The 25640-nt window shown below is 40.0% G+C and overlaps 1 protein-coding gene across 2 annotated transcripts in view; it reads right to left on the bottom strand.

Annotated features, from left to right (window-relative positions):
• Window positions 1-979: 979 nt before the first annotated feature.
• Window positions 980-25640, bottom strand: part of TMEM129 (transmembrane protein 129, E3 ubiquitin ligase) — a 32250-nt gene continuing 7589 nt past the window's right edge. Inside the window, exons 4-6 of one of the 2 annotated variants that reach the window (XM_053704232.1) lie at window positions 24563-24722; window positions 8130-8139; window positions 980-3428 (exon numbers count right to left, since the gene is read on the bottom strand). In XM_053704232.1, the coding sequence (XP_053560207.1) occupies window positions 3190-3428; window positions 8130-8139; window positions 24563-24722 (409 nt within the window). In that variant the 3' untranslated portion in view covers window positions 980-3189. Of the gene's footprint in view, window positions 3429-8129; window positions 8140-20196; window positions 21005-24562; window positions 24723-25640 lie in introns of those variants that run through there. The other variant, XM_053704231.1, reaches the window with a different exon arrangement.

Here is a 25640-nt window from a genome sequence, read left to right as displayed (position 1 = left end):
AGAAATGAGGGAGAAAAGGGTAAGCATAAGGAGGAGGGTACTCTAGGTTTAATGGTTCTGCCTTCCTCCATGTGTTCACTTAATATGCACCTAATGGGAACAAACTATATCCTGCTTCATGTGCTGTCACATAATCAAATGTAATTCAAATAGATTAACAATCACAATAAATATTCTGATGAAATCCAAATTTGTTTTCAAAATATATAGGGCTATATTACAAATGGAGCGCTAAATATCACTTGTGTGCAAGCAATATTAGCGCTCCACTATGTAATACCAGCGGTGCGATAATGTGCGCTGGTATTATAAGTAAATCACAACGCAAATGCGAGCTTGCATTCACATTGCTAGGAAGCCTTGCACTCACAAGAGCGCACCCCCATGGGCTCTGATGGGAGCCTCGTTCTGATGCCATCAGAGACAGCATCAGAACTTTAGCATAGTGAAGGGGGTAAGTAGCGCAATGATGGGCAGCATTTTTTAAATATATATGTATATGTTAATATGTGTATATACACATATATTATATAAATATATATAGAATCATATACATATATATTTCAATTGTGGTCTATGGGTCTTTTCAGTGCTGTTTTTTTTTCTAACACCCCCACTCCCACCAACTTTAACGCCCCAAAAACTTCCTAGTGCATTTTTTTTTTTATTTTAAAAAATTGTACTTTTTTAAAAAAAAAACTATAATGCCCTCTATTTTGAGGCACTTTTAGAAAATTAACCAGAGATCTAATTTCTGGTTAATTTTCGGAGCACTGATTGCTACCACAAAGCTTGCGTGAGCAATAAGCAGCCACTTGTAATGCTGGTTAATTATCGCGCTTCCGCAAAATTTGCACTCCGCTTGTAATCTAGCCCATAACCGGCCATCTTCTAAAATATATGTAATCACATTTCACAAAATGTGTGTGTCTATATATATATATCTAAGCTAGATTCCACTTTCGTTAAAACAAACACATAAAACATTTTAACTTTATTTCAAAATACAAATATATATGAACAATTTTGTAATTCATATAAATTAATACTTGTGATTTATACAACCGTAATTTGAAACATGGTTGCCTTCATGACATTTGATCTAACACAATTATTGTACTTTCTGTGTTCAGTAAGAATACATTTTATCATGCCGAACCAAATCACTCAGTGGTATCACAGCACATTTTATCATTCAGTATTTTCTAGGTAATTTCAATAATCCTATATTACTAATTGTAATACCAAGTAAATCAATCATTGTATAGCTATACAATACAATACTATTTCCACAGCTTTCATTTAGCATAAAAAGTATTCAAATAACCAGAAGCATCTGAGAATATATATATATGTTTACTAGATATTATGGAGAAAACTACAAACATTTAATCCTATTTACCTTAACGTAATGGTTGGAAAAAAATATTTTCTACAAATATATTTTTACCACTATAATAAAAGAGAGATTATGTAAACACTGAATGGTCTAATTTGTTATAGCATGCCATTTTGTAACCAACAATAGAAGCTAACTGTTGCAGAGATTACAAATCGCACACTGACTGCAGCGCATGCGCGCGATATGTTTTTTTATTTAGGCTCCCTCGAGCGTCTTCATCCTCTCTAGCCTCACCAGTCCTTAATATTAAATATTATTATTTAATAACATAAGGACTGGTGAGGGATCCTAAATAAAAAATATATCACAAGCGTGCTGCAGTCGGCTCGCAAATTGTAATCCGGCCCTGTATGTAGGAGCCCCACAAAGAGGTTAAAGACATAGGTAAATTCCAGCACAGAAGACGCAAGCAGGAGTTTGCCTATGTGGTTAACCCCTTTACAGGGGCTTATTGATGCAAAATTGCACACGCTAACAAGAGCATGTAGTGTTCTTTAAATCAGAAAGAAAATACTGTAATATGAAAGTTTATGACTTGAAGTTTATTTCTCAACAAAAAAGAGAAAAAAATATCATCAAAATGAAAATACAGAGAAAACAACCATTGTAACGCTGCATCACCTCTACATGGCTTTTGTTATTTTGTCACAAAAGATGTTATGCTTTCATTGAGTATTTTCCAGAATGTATATGCTTTGGAGAGCAGCTGATCAATGCACACAGAGGTTCTTTAGAACATGAACCAGTGCTAGCTCACTCCAGCCCAGCTATTCTATTTCATTAGAAGAGAATAACTTTATGTCTTTATTTTAAATAAAAGATTTTAACTGGCATCTATCATGATCTGCAGTAGGGATACGACAATGCGTTGGTGAAATCATGGAATAACTCAAACTGTGATTGCGGTTTTAATTATATTGTTCTTGAAAAAGACAATATATTTGTTGAAACGCTTTGAGGCTATTAAAGGTTGATGCTGAGCCTGAAGTGTTTCACAAAGGAGCTGTAATTTCTTCTGAATGAAATAAATCTACGGTTATTGGAAACTGACTCCCTGTGAGTATTTCCCATTTAGTATGCGCACTGGGTTGTACGTATAACACTATTGTGGATCTCCATTGCAGTTTATAAGAAGAGGCTACACAAATCGACATCAGAATCCCTTGGGATCAGCGCCACTCTTCTGTAATCTACAAATTAAATCATAGCATAACTGCGTGTATTCCATCACCGCTAAAAGTAACTGGACTGTTCCACTTTATGCAAGAAGCCAGCAAAACAGCACAGAAAGAACAGAAAAAAATCACTTTACAAGCAATTTGTGTAATCTTTTTATATTGGGCTATACATGAAGGCTGTGGCTTTATGCCTCTTTTCTGTAACACTTGTTTTACAGTTTAATCCTCGTTTTCCATAAAGCAGTTTTAAATATTTCTCATTATATAGTGTTTCAGTCTGTTATTTGGAAGTTTGCATCTATTACGTAAGTACGAGTTTATGGAACTTTGTAGACTGCTCTTTCACAGTAGAAATGGATTCACCACTCAAGTAATAAGAATGGGCCTCAAATGCCCTCCTAATTCAATACAATCTATACCATATACTGTCATGGGCTTAAGCTGAACACCGTTATGTCTCATCACACAGAGGACCAAGATTCACAGGCCTTTTTTTAGATCATATTAGAGTTTTTTTGGCAATAAAATTAACAAAACCTGTTTTAGTTGTATTAGGTTATATATTTGAAGTAAACCAAAATTTGAAACCCACAGATTCTGAAAGTTCCATCATCGCACAATACAAACATCCACAATGCAAAACCTTGCACGGCATGTCGGACATGGCACTTTGCTAGAGAGCCAGGTTTCTGGGTGCTGTTGATCCTGGCGACTAGCAAACCACTTCCCCATGCAAGTAAGGCACCACATTGGCCGGCAGTAGCACTGCTGGCACTCTCCTTCATTGGGCTCCTGGCAATATTTCACAAGTTTGATGTTGGCATTTATCTGCATACAGCCTATGCATGGTTTCCAGCTCCTGTGGAGTAAAAATGTATTAATAATAATATAATAACAACATTATTGTTGTGATGCAACATCGCAAGTAACTTTTCATTATAATCAACTAGTCCTAAAGCCTGTTCACACGGGCCATTTCTTTTACAAAGATATTGACGAGTCCACGGATTTCATCCTTACTTGTGGGATATTAACCTCCTGCTAACAGGAAGTGGCAAAGAGCACCACAGCAGAGCTGTATATATAGCCCCTCCCCCTTCCCCTCCACCCTCAGTTATTCTCTTTGCCTGTGTTATACTAGGAAGACATGGTAAAGTGAGGTGTAAGTTTTAGTTTCTTCAATCAAGAAGTTTTTTATTTTAATGGTACCGGTGCGTACTATTTTCCTCAGGGGGATATGGAAGAAGATTTCTGCCCTGAAGTTTGATGATCTTAGCATTTGTAACTAAGATCCACGCTGGTTCCCACAAGACGTCTGAAGGTAACCATGAGACATCTTCAGTGTGGAGACCGGTTTTCATGCTACACAGCAGCATTAAGGTAATGTGCAGCCTTTTTATCTGAGGAGACTTGTGTATTCAGAACTGACTGGCATTATTTCCCTGTATGGGAATGGGGTAAGCAGTAAAACCTATTTTAATAAGAGGGATGTTACCTGGAGTCCCTATTTTATATTTATCATTAGTTGATATTTGGGCATTATGTGACATGGGAGACAATATAAAAAACAATGTTTTATGTTTTTTATTTTTGGCACTTAAAACTTATTGGTTTTATGCTTGAGGGTTATATTGTGTTTGTATTTTTACTTTAGTGCAAAACTGCATTTCCATGTGGTGTTGTTTGGGGCCTACTCCAACTTTTGACCTTAAGGGGCGGAGCCTATTTTGGAGCAATTTCTTCAGGCTTAGCAGCAGCAAACAGTGACTCGGTGGCTCCTGGACTGTGTAGCTGGTCTGAAGGGTTGGAACTTGATTTGAAGTACCCTGGGGGCAGGTAGGCGCCACAGCAGAGCTGTGGCGAGGCAGAGTGTATTTTTATCTATCTTTTGACTACATGTTGATATAAGTACTTCTAAAGCCCTTGGTTCTGGGTGCAGTAATTTTTGGATTAACCAACGAAATTAAGTTAAATTTGGGAATAATTTAACGTTTTTTGTGCATTTTGGAAAAATTGTTCACTTTTTCTTTTCTTAAAGGCACATTACACGTTTTTTCTAATGTTTATTTTATGCTATAAATAAGTGTTTAAACTACTTTTGTGGTATTACTAGTCTGTTCAACATGTCTGACATTGAGGTTTCTCATTGCTCTATGTGTTTAGAAGCTATTGTGCAACCCCCTCTAACATTGTGTAACTTTTGTACTGAAAGGGCTTTACATTGTAAAAAGCATATTTTAAATAAAGTAAGTGTGCCTAGGGATGATTCTCAGTCTGAAGAGAATCAGGATATGCCTTCCAATTCTCCCCAAATGTCACAACCTTTTATGCCCACACAAGCGACGCCTAGTACTTTTAGTGCGTCTAATTCCTTTACTCTGCAGGAGATGGCTGCAGTTATATCAACTACCCTTACAGAGGTATTGTCTAAATTACCAGTGTTGCAGGGTAAACGCAGTAGGTCAAAGTATTAATGTATATGCTGTATCCTCTGATGTTTTATTAGCTATTTCCGATGTTCCCTCACAGTGCTCTGAGTTGGGGATTAGGGAAATTACAGTCTGAGGTGTGAAATTTCTGATTCAGGGAATGTTTTGGATGCTATGTCATTTAAATTTAAGCCTTGAACACCTCTGCCTGTTGCTTAGGGAGGTTTTAGCGACTCTGGATGATTGTGATCCTATTGTGATTTCCTCCAGAGAAATTGTGTAAAATGAATAAATATTTGGAAGTTCCTACTTACACTGATGTTTTTTCCGGTTCCTAAGAGAATTTCGGAAATTATTAGTAAGGAATGGAATAGACCAGGTATACCGTTTTCCTCCCTCTCCTAATTTTAAGAAAATGTTTCCTATATCAGATACCATTCGGGACTCATGGCAAGCGGACCCTAAGGTAGAGGGAGCTATATCTTCCCTAGCTAAGCGTAATACTATACCCATTGAGGATAGTTGTGCTTTCAAGGATCCTATGGATAAGAAATTAGAGAGTCTACTAAAGACATTATTTGTTAATCAGGGATTTCTTTTACAACCTACGGCTTGCATTGTTCTAGTAACTACTGCAGCAGCTTTTTGGTTTGAGGCTCTAGAAGAGTCTCTAAAGGTTGAGACTCCATTAGATGACATTCTAGATAGAATTAAGGCTCTTAAGCTAGCTAATTCATTTATTACTGATGCCCGCTTTTCAAATTGATAAATTAGCGGTCAAAAAATGCAGGATTTGCTATTTTAGCATGTAGAGCATTGTGGCTCAAATCTTGGTCTGCTGATGTGTCATCAAAACATAATGCTTTAGATATTCCCTTTAAAGGTAAGACCCTTTTTGGGCCAGAATTGAAGGAGATCATTTCTGATATTACAGGAGGTAAGGGCCCATGCCCTACCTCAGGATAGGTTGGTTAAAATGAGGGGTAAACAGAATAATTTTCGTTCCTTTCAGAACTACCCCCCACTTCTTCTTCTTCTTCCACAAAGCAGCATGAAGGGGTGGCCCCCGATCCGGGACCGGATCTAGTAGGGGGCAGACTTTCTTTCTTTGCTCAGGCTTGGGCAAGTGATGTTCAGGATTCCTGGGCACTAGAAATAGTGACCCACGGTTATCAATTGGAAGTCAAGGATTTTCTCCCAAGAGGGAGATTTCATCTTTCAAAATTATCTGCAAACCAGCTAAAGAGAGAGGCGTTCTTACGCTGTGTAAAAGACCTTTTTACTATGGGAGTAATCTGTCCTGTTCCAAAATTAGAACAGGGACAGGGGTTTTACTCAAACCTATTTGTGGTCCCCAAAAAAGAGGGAACATTCAGACCCATTTTTGGACCTCAAGTGTCTAAACAAATTTCTACGAACGATTTTGCCAATAATCCAGGAGGGTCAATATATGACTACCGTGGATTTGAAGGATGCTTACCTTCATATTCCAATCCACAAAGATCATCATCGGTTTCTAAAGTTTGCCTTTTTGGACAAACATTATCAGTTCGTGTCTCTTCCTTTCGGGTTGGCCACAGCACCCAGAATCTTCACAAAGGTTCTAGGGTCCCTTTTTGGCGGTTCTCAGACCGCATGGGATAGCAGTGGCGCCTTATCTGTACGATATTCTGATTCAGGCGTCAACATATCATCTGACAAAATCTCACATGGACACAGTATTGTCTTTTCTGAGAACTCACGGCTGGAAGGTGAACATAGAGAAGAGTTCACTTGTTCCGCAGACAAGGGTTCCTTTTCTGGGAACTCTGATAGACTCGGTAGCCATGAAAGTATTTCTGACGGAGGTCAGAAAATCAAAGATTTTTGAATACTTGCCGAGCACTTCTGTCCATTCCTCGGCCATCAGTGGCTCAGTGTATGGAGGTAATCTGATTAATGGTAGCGGAAATAGACATCGTTCCGTTTGCTCGCTTTCATCTCAGACCACTGCAACTGTGCATGCTCGGTCAGTGGAATGGGGATTATGCGGATTTATCTCCAAAGATAATTCTGGAGCAAGAGACCAGAAACTCTCTTCTTTGGTGGTTGTCGCCAGATCATCTGTCCCAGGGGACTTGTTTCCGCAGACCCTCGTGGGTGATAGTGACAACAGATGCCAGCCTTCTGGGCTGGGGTGCAGTTTGGAACTCCCTGAAGGCTCAGGGTGTTTGGACTCAGGTGGAGTCTCTACTTCCAATCAATATTCTGGAATTGAGAGCAATATTCAATGCGCTTCAGGCGTGGCCTCAGTTGGCTTCGGCCAAATTCATCAGATTCCAGTCGGACAACATAACGACTGTGGCATATGTCAATCATCGGGGGAACAAGGAGTTCCTTAGCGATGATAGAAGTATCCAAGATAATCAGTTGGGCAGAGGCCCACTCTTGTCATCTGTCAGCGATCTACATCCCAGGGGTAGAGAACTGGGAAGCAGATTTTCTAAGTCGACAGACTTTTCATCCGGGGGAGTGGGAATTTCACCCAGAGGTATTTGTCTCATTGATTCTCAGATGGGGCAGACCGGAATTGGTTTTGATGGCATCTCGTCAGAATGCCAAGCTTCCAAGATACGGATCACGGTCAAGGGATCCTCAGGTCGAACTGATAGATGCCTTGGCAGTACCTTGGTTGTTCAGCCTAGCTTATGTGTTTCTGCCGTTTCCTCTCCTCCCACGCGTGATTGCTCGAATCAAACAGGAGAGAGCTTCAATGATCCTGATAGCGCCTGCGTGGCCACGCAGGACTTGGTATGTGGATTTAGTGGACATGTCCTCTCTGCCACCGTGGAAACTTCCGTTGAGACAGGACCTTCTCATTCAAGGTCCTTTCCAACATCCAAATCCAATTTCTCTGCAACTGACTGCGTGGAGATTGAACGCTTGATTTTATTGAAGTGAGGATTCTCTGGTTCAGTTATCAATACTTTGATAAAGGCTAGAAAGCCTGTCACTAGAAAAATCTATCATAAGATATGGCGTAAATATCTTTTTGGTGTGAATCCCAGGGTTACTCATGGAGTAAAGTTAGGATTCCTAGGATTTTATCTTTTCTCCAAGAAGGATTGGAGAAAGGGTTATCAGCAAGTTCCTTAAAGGGACAAATTTCAGCTTTGTCAATTCTGTTTCACAAACGTTTGGCAAATGTATCAGATGTTCAGTCTTTTTGTCAGGCTCTATCTAGAATTAAGCCTGTATTTAGACCTTTTACTCCTCCCTGGAGTTTGAATTTAGTTCTTTGAGTTCTGCAAGGGGTTCCGTTTGAACCTATGCATTCCATAGATATTAAACTATTATCTTGGAAAGTTCTGTTTTTGGTTGCCATTTCTTCTGCTTGAAGAGTTTCTGAGCTTTCAGCATTACAGTGTGATTCGCCTTATCTCATATTTCATTCTGATAAGGTGGTTTTTAGCAACCCTGGGTTCCTTCCTAAGGTTGTTTCGAATAAGAATATTAAACAGGAAATTGTTGTTCCTTCCTTGTGTCCTAATCCTTCTTAGAAGGAGCGTCTGTTACATAACTTGGACGTGGTCCGTGCCTTAAAGTTTTACTTAAAGGCAACTAAGGATTTCCGTCAATCATCTTCATTATTCATTGTTTTATTCTGGAAAGCGTAGGGGTCAGAAAGCTACGGCTACCTCTCTTTCTTTTTGGCTGAGAAGTATCATCCGCCTGGCATATGAGACTGCTGGACAGCAGCCTCCTGAAAGAAATACAGCTCATTCTTCTAGGGCTGTGGCTTCCACATGGGCTTTTACAGACGATGCATCTGTGGAACAGATTTGTAAGGCTGCGACTTGGTCGTCCCTTCACACTTTTTCCAAATTTTCCAAATTTGATACTTTTGCTTCTTCTGAGGCTATCTTTGGGAGAAAGGTTCTTCAAGCAGTGGTGCCTTCCATTTAGGTTCCTGTCTTGTCCCTCCCTTTCATCCATGTCCTATTGCTTTGGTATTGGTTTCCCACAAGTAAGGATGAAATCCGTGGACTCGTCATATCTTTGTAAAAGAAAACTAAATTTATGCTTACCTGATAAATTACTTTCTTTTACGATATGACGAGTCCACGGCCCCACCCTGTTCTTTTTAAGACAGTTTTTCTTTATATTTTTTTGTAAACTTCAGTCACCTCTGCACCTTTTTAGCCTTTCCTTTTTCTCTTCCTATACCTTCGGCCGAATGACTGAGGGTGGAGGGGAAGGGGAGGGGCTATATATACAGCTCTGCTGTGGTGCTCTTTGCCACTTCCTGTTAGCAGGAGGTTAATATCCCACAAGTAAGGATGAAATCTGTGGACTCGTCATATCGTAAAAGAAAGTAATTTATCAAGTAAGCATAAATTTAGGTTTTTTTGCAGTACATTGGTCCCACCCCTTACTCTCTCCCCCTCTCTTTTGTGCTCTCTCCCCCCCTCTTTTTTGCGCTCTCTCTCGCTTCACCTCTCTTTTGCTCTCTCTCTCTTCCCCTCTCTATTGCTCTCTCTCCCCCTCTTTTTTGCTCTCTCTCCACCCTCTCTTTTGTGCTCTCTCCCCCTCTCTTTTGCGCTCTCTCTCCCCCCTCTCTTTTGTGTTCTCTCTCTCTTTTGCACTCTCTCCCCCCCTCTTTTGCGCTCTCTCTCTCCCCCTCTCTTTTGCGCTCTCTCTCTCCCCCTCTCTTTTGCGCTCTCTCTCTCCCCCTCTCTTTTGCGCTCTTTCTCTCCCCCTCTTTTGCGCTCTCCCTCTCTCTTTTGCGCTCTCTCTCTCCCCCTCTCTTTTGCGCTCTCTCTCCCCCTCTCTATTGCGCTCTCTTTCTCCCCCCTCTCCTTTGCACTCTCTCTCCCCCTCTCTTTTGCTCTGTCTCTCTCTCCTTTTTTTGCTCTCTCTCTCCATCCCTCTCTTTTGCTCTCTCTGCCCCCTCTCTCCAACCCCTCTCTTTTGCTGTCTTTCTCCCCTCTCTTTTGCTCTCTCTCCATCTCTCTCTTTTGCTCTCTCTCTCCCCCTCTCTATTGCTTTCTCTCCCCCCTTTCTTTTTCTCTCTCTCCCCCTCTCTATTGCTCTCTCTCCCCCCTCTCTTTTGCTCTCTCTCCCCTCTCTTTTGCTCTCTCCCCCTCTCTTTTGCTCTCTCTTCCCCCTCTCTATTGCTCTCTCTTCCCCCTCTCTTTTGTTCTCTCTTCCCCCTCTCTTTTGTTCTCTCTTCCCCTCTCTTTTGCTCTCTCTCCCCCTCTCTTTTTCTCTCTCTTCCCCTCTCTATTGCTCTCTCTCCCCCTCTCTTTTGCTCTCTCTCCACCCTCTCTTCTGCACTTCCCCCTCTTTAGCTCTTTCCTATCTCTTTTTGTCTCTCCCCCTCTCTATTTCTCTCAACTCTCTGTCGTGCCAACCGCGCCCTGGTCATGCCCGCGCCCCCATCCAGCCCCGGCCACGCCCACTTTCACTGCAAACACCAGCATTGTCAGGTAAGGCCAGGTGCTCTCTCTACTGCGCATGACAGCTTCGGACAAACACACTTGGACTTTTATATAATAGGATGGATCACCTCTTTCATAACTGTTCACTTCTTCCCACATAAAACAAGCTCTATTGTAAAGGATACCGATATCAGGAATATGCATTCAAAACCTTACACAACATAAAAATAAAACAGCCTTGTTAAAACAACCCACTATCATAAAAGAAAACTTGAAAAAAGTAAAAGAAAAAACATTGAGACTTCATCAGCTTTGAAATAGTGAGACACAAACACAAGATGAGATTCTTCTTTATGACTTCCCATGCTGGGTGTGTAGGTTACAAAACCCGACCAAGCCCCTGGAATACCCAGAGCCAGACTCTTGTTCATGTCTGGGAGGTCTCCAAGACAACTTTTTGTATTTTAAGTGTTTTACTTAATTTATACTACTGTCATTATGTTAGCAAACTTGCACTATTTTTGGTATCTTATCACACATAGGGCTATCTATTTTGTGCAGTTTGCAGTCTGCACTTTCAATTTTAAGAATATTCATAGTTAAATTACTAGAAATGGGAGCAAAATAATTAACAATAAACATATTGCAAAGTTTATTTTTTCTTGTGTATAATTAAAATGTTTATATTACAATGTGTGTGTCATCCTTTAAATATATTTTTTTAATTTAAGTGAAATTTATTAGTCAACTGTGCTATTCTTTTTATGCATGTAGCCAAAATGTTTTTTTTTAATTGAGCTTTATTAAGAGATAAAACAAAACAGGGTTGGTGTACAAATGTAAGACAAATACAGCTGTAATACAAAAGGCTTTTTAGACTAAAAAAAAATGGGGATGTACATTTCCAAATTAGTCCAGGAGGAGGAAAAAGCTGTATAATAGCCCACCTGTAGGTTGTCATCCATGTTGCAAGTATCTAGAGTTTCCACTTTTCTTTCTAGAGACCCCACTTTACTCCCTTGAAAAAAACACGAGTTCAAGGCCCAATGTGCCTATGCAATGTGCTCATTTATTTTTATTATCACTTAAGAATAACAATAAAATTCTATTTAACCTTTGAGAATAACAAAAGCTTAGTGACAAGAATAAGTTTAAACTTCAGTTACAAGTTGTACAGGCTAAATTATAAGAGATTATGGCCTAGATTTGGAGTTTGGCGGTAGATGGGTTGTTAACGCTACGCGGGCTTTTTTCTGGCCGCACCATAAAATTAACTCTGGTATCGAGAGTCCAAAAAAAATGCTGCGTTAGGCTCCAAAAAAGGAGCGTAGAGCATTTTTACCGCAATTGCAACTCTCGATACCAGAGTTGCTTACGGACGCGGCCAGCCTCAAAAACGTGCTCGTGCACGATTCTCCCATAGGAAACAATGGGGCTGTTTGAGCTGAAAAAAAAACCTAACACCTGCAAAAAAGCCGCATTCAGCTCCTAACGCAGCCCCATTGTTTCCTATGGGGAAACACTTCCTACGTCTGCACCTAACACTCTAACATGTACCCCCGAGTCTAAACACCCCTACCCTTACACTTATTAACCCCTAATCTGCCGCCCCCGCTATCGCTGACCCCTGCATTATATTATTAACCCCTAATCTGCCGCTCCGTAAACCGCCGCTACTTACATTATCCCTATGTACCCCTAATCTGCTGCCCCTAACACCGCCGACCCCTATATTATATTTATTAACCCCTAATCTGCCCCCCTCAACGTCGCCGACACCTGCCTACACTTATTAACCCCTAATCTGCCGAGCAGACCTGAGCGCTACTATAATAAAGTTATTAACCCCTAATCCGCATCACTAACCCTATCATAAATAGTATTAACCCCTAATCTGCCCTCCCTAACATCGCCGACACCTAACTTCAATTATTAACCCCTAATCTGACGACCGGGAGCTCACCGCTACTATAATAAATGGATTAACCCCTAAAGCTAAGTCTAACCCTAACACTAACACCCCCCTAACTTAAATATAATTTAAATCTAACGAAATTAATTAACTCTTATTAAATAAATTATTCCTATTTAAAGCTAAATACTTACCTGTAAAATACATCCTAATATAGCTACAATATAAATTATAATTACATTGTAGCTATTTTAGGATTAATATTTATTTTACAGGCAACTTTGTAATTATTTTAACCAGGTACAATAGCTATTAAATAGTTAAGAACTATTTAATAGTTACCTAGTTAAAATAATAACAAAATAACCTGTAAAATAAATCCTAACCTAAGTTATAATTAAACCTAACACTACCCTATCAATAAATTAATTAAATAAAATACCTACAATTACCTACAATAAAACCTAACACTACACTATCAATAAATAAATTAAATAAAATACCTACAATTACCTACAATAAAACCTAACACTACACTATCAATTAATAAATTAAATACAATTCCTACAAATAACTACAATTACATAAACTAACTAAAGTACAAAAAATAAAAAAGAACTAAGTTACAAAAAATAAAAAAATATTTACAAACATAAGAAAAATATTACAACAATTTTAAACTAATTACACCTACTCTAAGCCCCCTAATAAAATAACAAAGACCCCCAAAATAAAAAAATGCCCTACCCTATTCTAAATTAATAGAGTTAAAAGCTCTTTTACCTTACCAGCCCTGAACAGGGCCCTTTGCGGGGCATGCCCCAAGAAAATCAGCTCTTTTGCCTGTAAAAAACATACAATACCCCCCCCAACATTACAACCCACCACCCACATACCCCGAATCTAACCCAAACCCCCCTTAAATAAACCTAACACTAAGCTGATCGGAACAGCCAATAGAATGCGAGCTCAATCTGATTGGCTGATTGGATCAGCCAATCGGATTGAACTTGATTCTGATTGGCTGATTCCATCAGCCAATCAGAATATTCCTACCTTAATTCCGATTGGCTGATAGAATCCGATCAGCCAATCGGAATTCGAGGGACGCCATCTTGGATGACGTCCCTTAAAGGAACCGTCATTCGTCGGGAGACGCAGAAAGAAGAGGATGGATCCGCGTCGGCTGCTTCAACATGGACCCGCTCCGCACCGGATGGAAGAAGATCGAAGATGCCGCTTGGATGAAGATGTTTGCCGGTCCGGATGTCCTCTTCTTGCCGGATAGGAGGAAGACTTTGGAGCCTCTTCTGGACCTCTTCAGCACCGGATGCCAGGACGGATCGGTGATACCTGGATGGTGAAGACAAGGTAGGAAGATCTTCAGGGGCTTAGTGTTAGGTTTATTTAAGGGGGTTTGGGTTAGATTAGGGGTATGTGGGTGGTGGGTTGTAATGTTGGGGGGGGGGGGGTATTGTATGTTTTTTTTTACAGGCAAAAGAGCTGATTTTCTTGGGGCATGCCCCACAAAGGGCCCTGTTCAGGGCTGGTAAGGTAAAAGAGCTTTTAACTCTATTAATTTAGAATAGGGTAGGGCATTTTTTTTATTTTGGGGGTCTTTGTTATTTTATTAGGGGGCTTAGAGTAGGTGTAATTAGTTTAAAATTGTTGTAATATTTATGTTTGTAAATATTTTTTTATTTTTTGTAACTTAGTTCTTTTTTATTTTTTGTACTTTAGTTAGTTTATGTAATTGTAGTTATTTGTAGGAATTGTATTTAATTTATTTATTGATAGTGTAGTGTTAGGTTTTATTGTAGGTAATTGTAGGTATTTTATTTTATTTATTTATTGATAGTGTAGTGTTAGGTTTTATTGTAGGTAATTGTAGGTATTTTATTTAATTAATTTATTGATAGGGTAGTGTTAGGTTTAATTATAACTTAGGTTAGGATTTATTTTACAGGTTATTTTGTTATTATTTTAACTAGGTAACTATTAAATAGTTCTTAACTATTTAATAGCTATTGTACCTGGTTAAAATAATTACAAAGTTGCCTGTAAAATAAATATTAATCCTAAAATAGCTACAATGTAATTATAATTTATATTGTAGCTATATTAGGGTTTATTTTACAGGTAAGTATTTAGCTTTAAATAGGAATAATTTATTTAATAAGAGTTAATTAATTTCGTTAGATTTAAATTATATTTAAGTTAGGGGGGTGTTAGTGTTAGGGTTAGACTTAGCTTTAGGGGTTAATCCATTTATTATAGTAGCGGTGAGCTCCGGTCGTCAGATTAGGGGTTAATAATTGAAGTTAGGTGTCGGCGATGTTAGGGAGGGCAGATTAGGGGTTAATACTATTTATGATAGGGTTAGTGATGCGGATTAGGGGTTAATAACTTTATTATAGTAGCGCTCAGGTCCGCTCAGCAGATTAGGGGTTAATAAGTGTAGGCAGGTGTCGGCGACGTTGAGGGGGGCAGATTAGGGGTTAATAAATATAATATAGGGGTCGGCGGTGTTAGGGGCAGCAGATTAGGGGTACATAAGGATAACGTAGGTGGCGGCGCTTTGCAGTCGGCAGATTAGGGGTTAATTATTGTAAGTAGCTGGTGGCGACGTTGTGGGGGGAAGGTTAGGGGTTAATAAATATAATACAGGGGTCGGCGGGGTTAGGGGCAGCAGATTAGGGGTACATAAGTATAACGTAGGTGGCGGTCGGCAGATTAGGGGTTAAAAAAATGTAATCGAGTTGCGGCGATGTGGGGGGACCTCAGTTTAGGGGTACATAGGTAGTTTATGGGTGTTAGTGTACTTTAGGGTACAGTAGTTAAGAGCTTTATGAACCGGCGTTAGCCCAGAAAGCTCTTAACTCCTGCTTTTTTTCTGCGGCTGGAGTTTTGTCGTTAGATTTCTAACGCTCACTTCAGAAACGACTCTAAATACCGGAGTTAGGAAGATCCCATTGAAAAGATAGGATACGCAATTGACGTAAGGGGATCTGCGGTATGGAAAAGTCGCGGCTGAAAAGTGAGCGTTAGACCCTTTTTTCAGTGACTCCAAATACCGGCGGTAGCCTAAAACCAGCGTTAGGAGCCTCTAACGCTGGTTTTCACGGCTACCGCCAAACTCTAAATCTAGGCCTATGTTTTTTATGGGCATATATTTCAAATGTAAGTGTTATTGCTGATGATCCATACAACATACATGAAAGTCATCTGGTGTCAGGGAGAAAAAGAGAGACATTGGGGCCTATTTAACAAAGGTCTGTCGGACCTGATCCGACAGTGCGGATCAGGTCCGACAGACCTCGCTGAATGCGGAGAGCAATACGCCAATTGGCCGCGAGCAGGGGGGTGTCAATCAACCCGATCGTACTCGATCGGGTTGAATTGCGATGATGTCTGTCTGTCTCCTCAGAGCAGGCTGACAGGTTATGGAGCTGCAGTCTTTAGACCGTTGCTTCATAACTGGTGTTTCTGGCGAGCCTGCAGGCTCGCCAGAAACACGGACCCTCAAGCTCCATCCGGAGCTTGATAAATGTGCCCCAAAGAGAGAGAGAGGAAAAAGGGTGGCAAGGACAGAGAGACTAAATTGGTCAGTAGGCTAATGTTAGAAATAGCAATCGAAATTTTGCACTTGATTAAGTACCTCATTTGACCTAGCTATCCAAATACTGCCACATACCCAGCATTAGCTTGTGTACGTCTATTTGGCCTGACTTATGGTAGTAGTATCTTTCCAGTTGTACAATGGTTGTGACCTGCCCTCTTTAGCTTGTCTGCGTTGGCACCTCAGGGACCTTCATCTCTGAGGTATAAGGACCTTTCGTTTGTTCAGTATATTTATTAATGGCTTTATCTATATTTTCGGTAAGGAGTGAAATAAAAGGATACCGGTATTACCACGTTCAGGAAATCAGACTTAGGACCCTATTATCTAAACCTTGCAAGTTCAGACGTGGTTTTTCTCGCTGAACTTGGCAGGGGCTATCCTGGTGAAATTATCGTAAAAAAGGAGAAGTCCCTGCAAGTGGCGAGATGTTTCCAATGGAAAGTAATTGGAGGGAGCTGGAAAGGGACACTTCGTACTGTGGAGCGTAGTTAGCAGTGAGAATAAGGAGCACATTAAAAAGTAAATCCTGCAGCAAATATAAATCACATTACGCTGCTTTCTGTGTATAACATCTTACAATAGCCTCTATTTTCGTATGCATTTGTTTTTTTTTAATAAATAGTTTAAGTGTTTTGAGAAAAGCTTGCCACCTTTTAGTTTGCAAGAAAAAACTGTGAGAGCTTTTGTGCAAAAATCTTTACAGAATTACACTGGGATTAGAGAGACAATTTCATATACGCCCATGTTCAGCCCATGTTCAGCCCATTTTACGACAAAAACAACAAACATTGTATTTTTTATTTTGAAGTTCAAATTTCTTTTTTTTTTTTTTTTTGCATCCAGTGTACTTAAATTGCTATGCATATTTAATGTGAGCACTGTTCTCCCAAAGTGTACCTTTTTCTAACCTAGCGCACACCTCTTAATAAGTGTTCAAAGCTGTCAGACAGTATATATATATATATATATATATATATATATATTTTTTTTTTTATGGCCTCATGAGCCTCCATCTCTCTGCGCTACCTGCCTCCTGATTTGCCGCGCTCTGTATTTAGCACAGGTATTCAGGAGGCAGGTAGCATGCAACTTATGAAAAGAAGTAAGTGTAGAACAGTGTGGAAAGTTTGTCATCCTGTCTGTGCGCCGACTAACACTTAGGGGCCGAATGATCAAGCTGCGAATTCAGCAGTTTCCGTGCGAGAAGTCAGGCTCGCCGGAAACATAAGTTAAGAAGCAGCAGTCTTATGAGAGTGTGTGGTGTGTGCGCGCTGTATGAGCGTGTGGTATTTGTGTGCTATTACCTTTTACAACATTTTCAAGTTTGACTACTATCAGAATTAAAGTATGCACACATTAGCCACTATACCAAAAATTGCAGCTACTGTATTTTGTTGTATATTGCTTCAGAAATGTTTAGGCCAAGCATAAAAATAGGGTTGCAATGTGGTATCATTGCACTGGGTCTTGGGAATAAACCCTTAGTCTTTGTGACTTTATCCCAGAAGGACTTCAGCATTTAGTGGTGACAAAATATAAAGAATCAAGCCCTCACACCCACATTCCCTCCAGCATGCCCCACTGATGTGTATATAAATATTTTCTAGCAGGAGTGAGTTACCATCTTGATAAACTTAAAAATTCATTTTTTTAATCTGCACCGAGATAGAGGATCTTTTATGATAAATATTTTTTTTTTACCAGGCTTTAACATCTATTTGCTTGTCAGTTAAGTGTATAAGATGAGATTCCCCTTCTCGAAAAGACTGAAGTTTGTATATTATGGAAATAGTATGGGAGGACAGCTCATCAGACATACATTTTGAATGGGGTAAGAGAATGGGACAGACGCCCAACTTGATTGCATTTTTGAGTGAAGTGGAGGAGTTGAGCATGTCTAAACCAAGATGAAAAGTTTTCCTCATCCAAATCTTTCAAAACCGCCTGAGGTTTTAATTTACCCTCTAAAATAACTCCAATATGCAGTCATGGATGTGGTTTCTAGAGGATGTGTCGGTGTATAGCATGTAGAAAGGAATATCTGGGTTATGCTTAAAGGATATCATTAAAAAAAGAGCGTCTAGATACACGTGTGCTGCGGAATCTGTTGGCGCTCAACAAATAACCGATAATAAATAAATAAATAAATATTGAGTAGGCTGTCCTACTGCTGGAAGAAGTCCAACAACAGAGGATAGTCCCCAATCAATTTAAGCCATTTTCCCACCGGAAGCCAAGCCAACAAACCAACATTACTCAAATATAGTATATCCCCATCTAGATACACCCATGCCTTATGTACAGAATGATGGCCCCCCTGATCAGTCTCTGTAAGGTTATAGCTAATCTAGAGGAATGTAAGTTGGGTACACCACTTGTTTTTTTGTTTAGATCTTTTTCAATGCACAATCATAAAGTGACATAAACACCTTTTAATTACTAGACATTTCTGTTGTCTTGCTATAGAATAATACATCACCCAAGTCTAAACATTTAGTCTAAACATTTTTAAAACAAAATAACATTTTGTTTCTTGGAAATGTTTTTCAATAGTCAAACTCCACCCATCTTTTGTTTTATTTTGAGGAACCAATCTGAGCTTTAGTCTGCAGACAACAAGGCTAGTAAAACGCATTAAAGGGACACTCAAGTCAAAATTTAACTTTCATGATTCAGACAAAGCACACCATTTTAAACAACTTTATAATTTACTTCCATTAACAAAATATGCACAGTCTGTTTATATTTACACTTTTTGAGTCACCAGCTCCTACTGAGCAAGTACAAGAATTCACACAATATACTATATGCATTTGTGATTAGCTGATGGCTGTCATGTGATAAAGGAGGAGTGGAAATAGACATCTTTGAAATTCGTCCTAAAAAACGAATCACGGTGGACAGACATCGGCAGAAATCAACACGATCGAATACGATCAGGTTGATTGACACCCCCTACTAGCGAATCTGCAGGGGGCGGCATTGCACCAGCAGTTCACAAGAACTGCTGATGCAATGATAAATGCAGAGAGCGTATGCTGTCTGCATTTATCGATGTGCAGCGGACATGATCCGCAATATCGGATCATGTCCGCTCACATCATGATAAGTAGGCCCCTAAGTGCTATTGCTTTGTCTTGTTATTGTGAATTTGTTGATTATGCAAATCTACTGTATTTACTGGTCCTTTAAATTGGTATAAAGTGAACTGCTCTGCAGGGAAAGACATCTAGCAATGTTAGAATGTTTTTAGCTCTGAGAATAAGAAAATCGGCACTTTTCAGTGTTGAATTTCATAAAAAGGGGGGGGGGGGCAAAACAAATCATTAATGTACAGGGAGTGCAGAATTATTAGGCAAGTTGTATTTTTGAGGATTAATTTTAGTATTGAACAACAACCATGTTCTCAATGAACCCAAAAAACTCATTAATATCAAAGCTGAATAGTTTTGGAAGTAGTTTTTAGTTTGTTTTTAGTTATAGCTATTTTAGGGGATATCTGTGTGTGCAGGTGACTATTACTGTGCATAATTATTAGGCAACTTAACAAAAAACAAATATATACCCATTTCAATTATTTATTTTTACCAGTGAAAGCAATATAACATCTCAACATTCACAAATATACATTTCTGACATTCAAAAACAAAACAAAAACAAATCAGTGACCAATATAGCCACCTTTCTTTGCAAGGACACTCAAAAGCCTGCCATCCATGGATTCTGTCAGTGTTTTGATCTGTTCACCATCAACATTGCGTGCAGCATCAACCACAGCCTCCCAGACACTGTTCAGAGAGGTGTACTGTTTTCCCTCCTTGTAAATCTCACATTTGATGATGGACCACAGGTTCTCAATGGGGTTCAGATAAGGTGAACAAGGAGGCCATGTCATTAGATTTTCTTCTTTTATACCCTTTCTTGCCAGCCACGCTGTGGAGTACTTGGTGTGATGGAGCATTGTCCTGCATGAAAATCATGTTTTTCTTGAAGGATGCAGACTTCTTCCTGTACCACTGCTTGAAGAAGGTGTCTTCCAGAAACTGGCAGTAGGACTGGGAGTTGAGCTTGACTCCATCCTCAACCCGAAAAGGCCCCACAAGCTCATCTTTGATGATACCAGCCCAAACCAGTACTCCACCTCCACCTTGCTGGCGTCTGAGTCGGACTGGAGCTCTCTGCCCTTTACCAATCCAGCCACGGGCCCATCCATCTGGCCCATCAAGACTCACTCTCATTTCATCAGTCCATAAAACCTTAGAAAAATCAGTCTTGAGATATTTCTTGGCCCAGTCTTGACGTTTCAGCTTGTGTGTCTTGTTCAGTGGTGGTCATCTTTCAGCCTTTCTTACCTTGGCCATGTCTCTGAGTATTGCACACCTTGTGCTTTTGGGCACTCCAGTGATGTTGCAGTTCTGAAATATGGCCAAACTGGTGGCAAGTGGCATCTTGGCAGCTGCACGCTTGACTTTTCTCAGTTCATGGGCAGTTATTTTGCGCCTTGGTTTTTCCACATGCTTCTTGCGACCCTGTTGACTATTTTGAATGAAACGCTTGATTGTTCGATGATCACGCTTCAGAAGCTTTGCAATTTTAAGAGTGCTGCATCCCTCTGCAAGATATCTCACTATTTTTTACTTTTCTGAGCCTGTCAAGTCCTTCTTTTGACCCATTTTGCCAAAGGAAAGGAAGTTGCCTAATAATTATGCACACCTGATATAGGGTGTTGATGTCATTAGACCACACCCCTTCTCATTACAGAGATGCACATCACCTAATATGCTTAATTGGTAGTAGGCTTTTGAGCCTATACAGCTTGGAGTAAGACAACATGCATAAAGAGGATGATGTGGTCAAAATACTAATTTGCCTAATAATTCTGCACTCCCTATATATTGTAAAGTTGTTACAATCTTATGGTGCTTACTGTCCCTTTAACTCCCCTGAGTTTGTCTAGATCATGTGCTTGATCTACACTCCCTAGAGGAGACAAAAAGTAAATTCTGTAACTTCTGGTTTCTTCAAAATTCTGCAAATTGGCCTGTAAAGCGAAAACAAGGCAAGATTTATTTATTTATTTTTTTACACAAAAGCAGGTGTTTAATATATGTTTAATTGATTATCTATACTATCCATGTGACTTATATTTGAAAAATATTTAGACTTGGCTGATATGTTAAATAGAAAGATAACAGAAAGAATTACAAGGCATTTACTGTAATCAGGACAGGAAAACGACTGAAACTCTGTCTTTTAGATGAAACAACGAAAAAAAGCTGAATACAGTGTCAGTAACTGTAATGCATCTGTTTCAGTCTTTGTAGTAGTAGCCAACTAGCCAAAAAAATGCATACATAAAAAGATACCTTTTCTCAGATCAAAGTTCCGCCCCTTGCGCCAAAAAGTTCTTTTGAAGCAGGGGCTCATGATAATACAGCAGGGTCATTATAAAACAAATCAGAAACATCACGTTTAAAGGGACATGCAACCTTAATTATTTTTTTTTGATGATAGATAGAGCATGTAATTTTAAATAACTTTCCAATTAATTTCTATTATATAATTTGTTTTATTCTCTTTGTATCCTTTGTTATAAAGTATTCCTAGGTAAGCTCAGAAGCTGCTGATTGGTGGCTGAACATTTATACCTCTTGTCCTAAAACTAAAGTCTGGTTCCTCCGCAGCCGGAGGTTTAGAGGCAGCAGACTCCAACTAGAATGTTCATACTCTGAAGTCTCAGAAGGAAATTCATCCTCTGATAACCTTATCAGTTAAATCCAATAAATTATCTGATGTACTCTGTGAAGGAGTGCAATATGTAACCTTTCGCTTGCGCTTAGCAGGGCGAGGTAAAGCATTAAAGGCCGCAGACACCGCCGTCTGAGCTGTGCAGTAACGTCTGGTGAAAAAATGGCCCCTTCCAGATGGAGGATCAGCAATGCAACAGGAAACTGCATGTGTAGAGAGATAAGCATGTAGGGTACGCACCTCACTGGACTACAGCTCCTCAGAGGTGGACGGCTCAGTGGTATCAAACATGTTGGATATTATCACATTATCAAGGCATATGGAACATAACTGAGTGGACGTACTAAGGCCTTCTCACAATATAAACAGGAATTACTCTTTAGGAATAGAGTGAGTGCCCTCTAAGTAACAGAATAATCCATCGCTTTATTCAAAAAAGCTGCACCCTTATATCCCAACGGCTGGGGCACTCCCCACCTCCCATGACCCAGACAGTACAGAGAGTTAGAACTCCTCTCTGATAGACGCCCGGTCAGGAAAGATGTAAAGAATCATATGGTGCACAATGCAGGACTGTCCCTGCTTTGAAAAAAAAGCGCGCCAAGCAGTGAAAGTGAAACCTGTATATTCCATAACAGCCTATGAGCCCATAACATCTCACACATAAAAGCAGCATAAAATCAAATAAACATATAAGATTGTTATCCCCTGTTTAATAATCCCCCTCAGGAGATATTAACCCTTAATTCTATACAGATAAAAAGAGTCACACTGTGACCCTGTCTTCTAGTGTTATCATACATGTATAAAAAAATGAAACGATCTTACCAGAATCTATGCCGTGGAACAGTAACACGGCCTTTCAAGTGTGACAGGTTAGTAGCATCACTCCTGACATGGACTTGATAGCCGAAAGCAGGCAGCCATTTCCCCATCGCCCCAAGTTCGCTGCCTTGGAGTCACACTTGACTAAAATTTATCCTTCGTCCCCCATATACAATCGCTTTCTACATCCTGCCGCAACCATCTACGCAATATTTCCAAAATTCGCCCTTTTCTGAGCGCTGACACCACAAAGCAAATAATCCACTCCCTTGTTATCTCCCGAATTGACTACTGCAATAACCTACTCGCTGGCCTTCCTCTATCCCGCCTCTCTCCCCTTCAATCCATCCTAAATGCCTCTGCCATGCTGATCCACCTTTCCCGTCGATCTGCATCTGCTGCACCTCTCTGCGAGTCCCTTCATTGGCTCCCCATTCACAGCAGAATTAAATTCAAAATTCTCACCCTTACATACAAAGTTCTCACCAACGCCGCTCCCCTCTACCTATCCTCTCTAATACACAAGTATACTCCAGCCCGTCCACTAAGATCCAACAATGACCTGCTCCTTGCATCCGCAACTATCACCTCCTCTCATGCTAGACTGCAGGACTTCTGTCGTGCAGCACCTACCCTCTGGAACACTCTCCCTCATGCTGTCAGGCTTTGCCCTAATCTGTCTTCCTTTAAATGTTCCCTGAAGACTTTTCTGTTCAGGGAAGCCTACCACCCAACTCAATAATAAATTAATTTCACTTACCTAACATTTCCCTCATCTAACTCTGTATTAACATCTTTCCAAATCTTGCAGTCCTCACCTCCTGTTTCTCAACCTCCTACCCTTCTAAATTGTAAGTTCCCACGGGAATAGGGTCCTCAATCCCTCCTGTATGTGTTTGTAAATTTTGTCCTGTCCCTTACAAGTCTTGTATTGTTTTATTTAAATGAATTGCATCCATGGACAGCGCTGCGGAATATGTTGGCGCTTCATAAATAAAGTATAATAATAACGCTGATTGCTTAAGGAGCTGTTAATATGAGTCAGGATGGTTTCGCAGAAGAACTTCCGCTGCATCTCCGGACTCTAACTTTCACCCATGGTCTCACTGAGAGGCCGACAGGACTAATTAAAACTCCAGTCCCATTGCGAAGAGTACTACCCTCCATAAGAGACTACTCCGAATCTTTTGACACTTCTCTACAAACCTCCTGTGACGAAAGGCAAAGAATGACTGGGGGATGAGGGGAGTGGGGAAGGTATTTAAGCCTTTGGCTGGGGTGTCTTTGCCTCCTCCTGGTGGCCAGGTTCTTAATTCCCACAAGTAATGAATGAAGCAGTGGACTCTCCTCCCATTAAGATGGAAATGTGGGTTTCATGTCCCTTTAACTTATACTCTGTTGTCAGACTTAAGAACATAAGATTCCATGGCGCATGTGTGTGTTCCTGCGCATATGTACACAGAGCTCTGTTGAGTCCACTACACCCACAATGATGCGCACCAAACTGTACTAAGCTGAAGCATAATGTAAATGTGTAAAATGTATTGCTAAACATATGTAGCTAGTTTTAACACTTTTAAAATCCACTCATTTTAGAAAGTAAACATGTCTCTTTAAATTTAGCTTTTTTGAATATATAGTGTGTATAGTCTAAAGACCGCTGCTCCATAACCTGTCTGCCGGCTCTGAGCAGGCGGACAGGAATCGCCACAATTCAACCCGATCGAGTACGATCGGGTTGATTGACACCTCCCTGCTGACGGCCGATTAGCCGCGAGTCTGCAGGGGGCGGCGTTGCACCAGCAGCTCTTGTGAGCTGCTGGTGCAATGCTGAATAGGGAGAGTGTATCGCTCTCCGCATTCAGCGAGGTCTTGCGGACCTGATCCGCACTGTCGGATCAGGTCCGCAAGTCCTTTGATAAATAGGCCTCATTGTGTTGATTGAAATATATTCCATATAAAGACTTCTTTTATTAGCTTTCATTGCTTTTAGTGATGTGTAATGAGCATGTGTAAAGGATCTCACCTGATTGCTCGGCAGCTCATAATAATGATTTGTTTCAACCAGAGATCTGAAGGTCTCCAGAAACAGGTCACTGAGTGTCTGGTGAATCACAACATTAGCAGCATTACGGATGGGGGCATGAAGCTTCTCTCTCAGTTCCCCATACTCTGTAGAATTCAACCTGAAAAACATTTTTTTTTTTTTTTTAAATATCTTAAAGAGAACTTAAAGTTTTTCTTTATAAAATGATAATATAAATTTAGCATTCCAACTATGTTTTATAAGCTCTCAAAACTCTAATTTTGTTTAGAAATGTCTATGTTACTGGAATTTCTTCTGGTCTCTGACAAACAGTATGACGCACTTTGTGAGCCAATAAAACCAAGACACACACCAAAAGGAAAATACACCCAGAAGTATGTTGTCTGCGTTGAATTTATTTGCAACAAAATTAAACTCCTGCATGGTCGATAAAACTATTTATTAGTATAAAAGCAGTTCCAGTAAAAAGCGCTCAATGTGTTTCATCGATCCCTGACATTTTTCTCAAGAGCACTATAAGCTTGAATAAAAAATGTTGAGTGCTTTTTATTGGAGCTGCTTTTATTTCTGCAAATGTTTTTGTTATTGTTGCAAATACATTCAATGTAGACCAGGGTTTCTAAACTGCCAAGATAACCCTGCTGTGGATCACGACCCAACATTTTTGCTGCCCCCCCCAAACCATAAACTGCCCACCACCTGGTATTCTGTATGTGTGGAGCTGTGAGCATGTAAGAGCGCCATTGTGCATGAGCTGTGAGTGTCAGAATTCTTTGGAATTTTCTATATGCATATAACGGAGCACAAGGGCAAGTTAAGAAAAGTTACAATAGGTTCTGAGTACATGAAACAGGACTATATATGTATGTGCGTATGAATATATATGTATGTGGGTGGGTGGGTGTGTGTGCGTGCGTATGAATATATATGTATGTATGTGTGTTTGTGTGTGTGCGTGCGAATATATATGTATGTGGGTGTGTTTGTGTGCGTGCGTATGAATATATATGTATGTATGTGTTTGTGTGCGTGCGTGCATATGAATATATATGTATGT

This window comes from Bombina bombina, chromosome 2, assembly GCF_027579735.1.
Source record: "Bombina bombina isolate aBomBom1 chromosome 2, aBomBom1.pri, whole genome shotgun sequence".
In the NCBI taxonomy this organism is placed as follows: Eukaryota; Metazoa; Chordata; class Amphibia; order Anura; family Bombinatoridae; genus Bombina; species Bombina bombina.
Note: the sequence above shows the minus strand (reverse complement) of the source record. Positions and strands in the feature narration are given on the sequence as shown.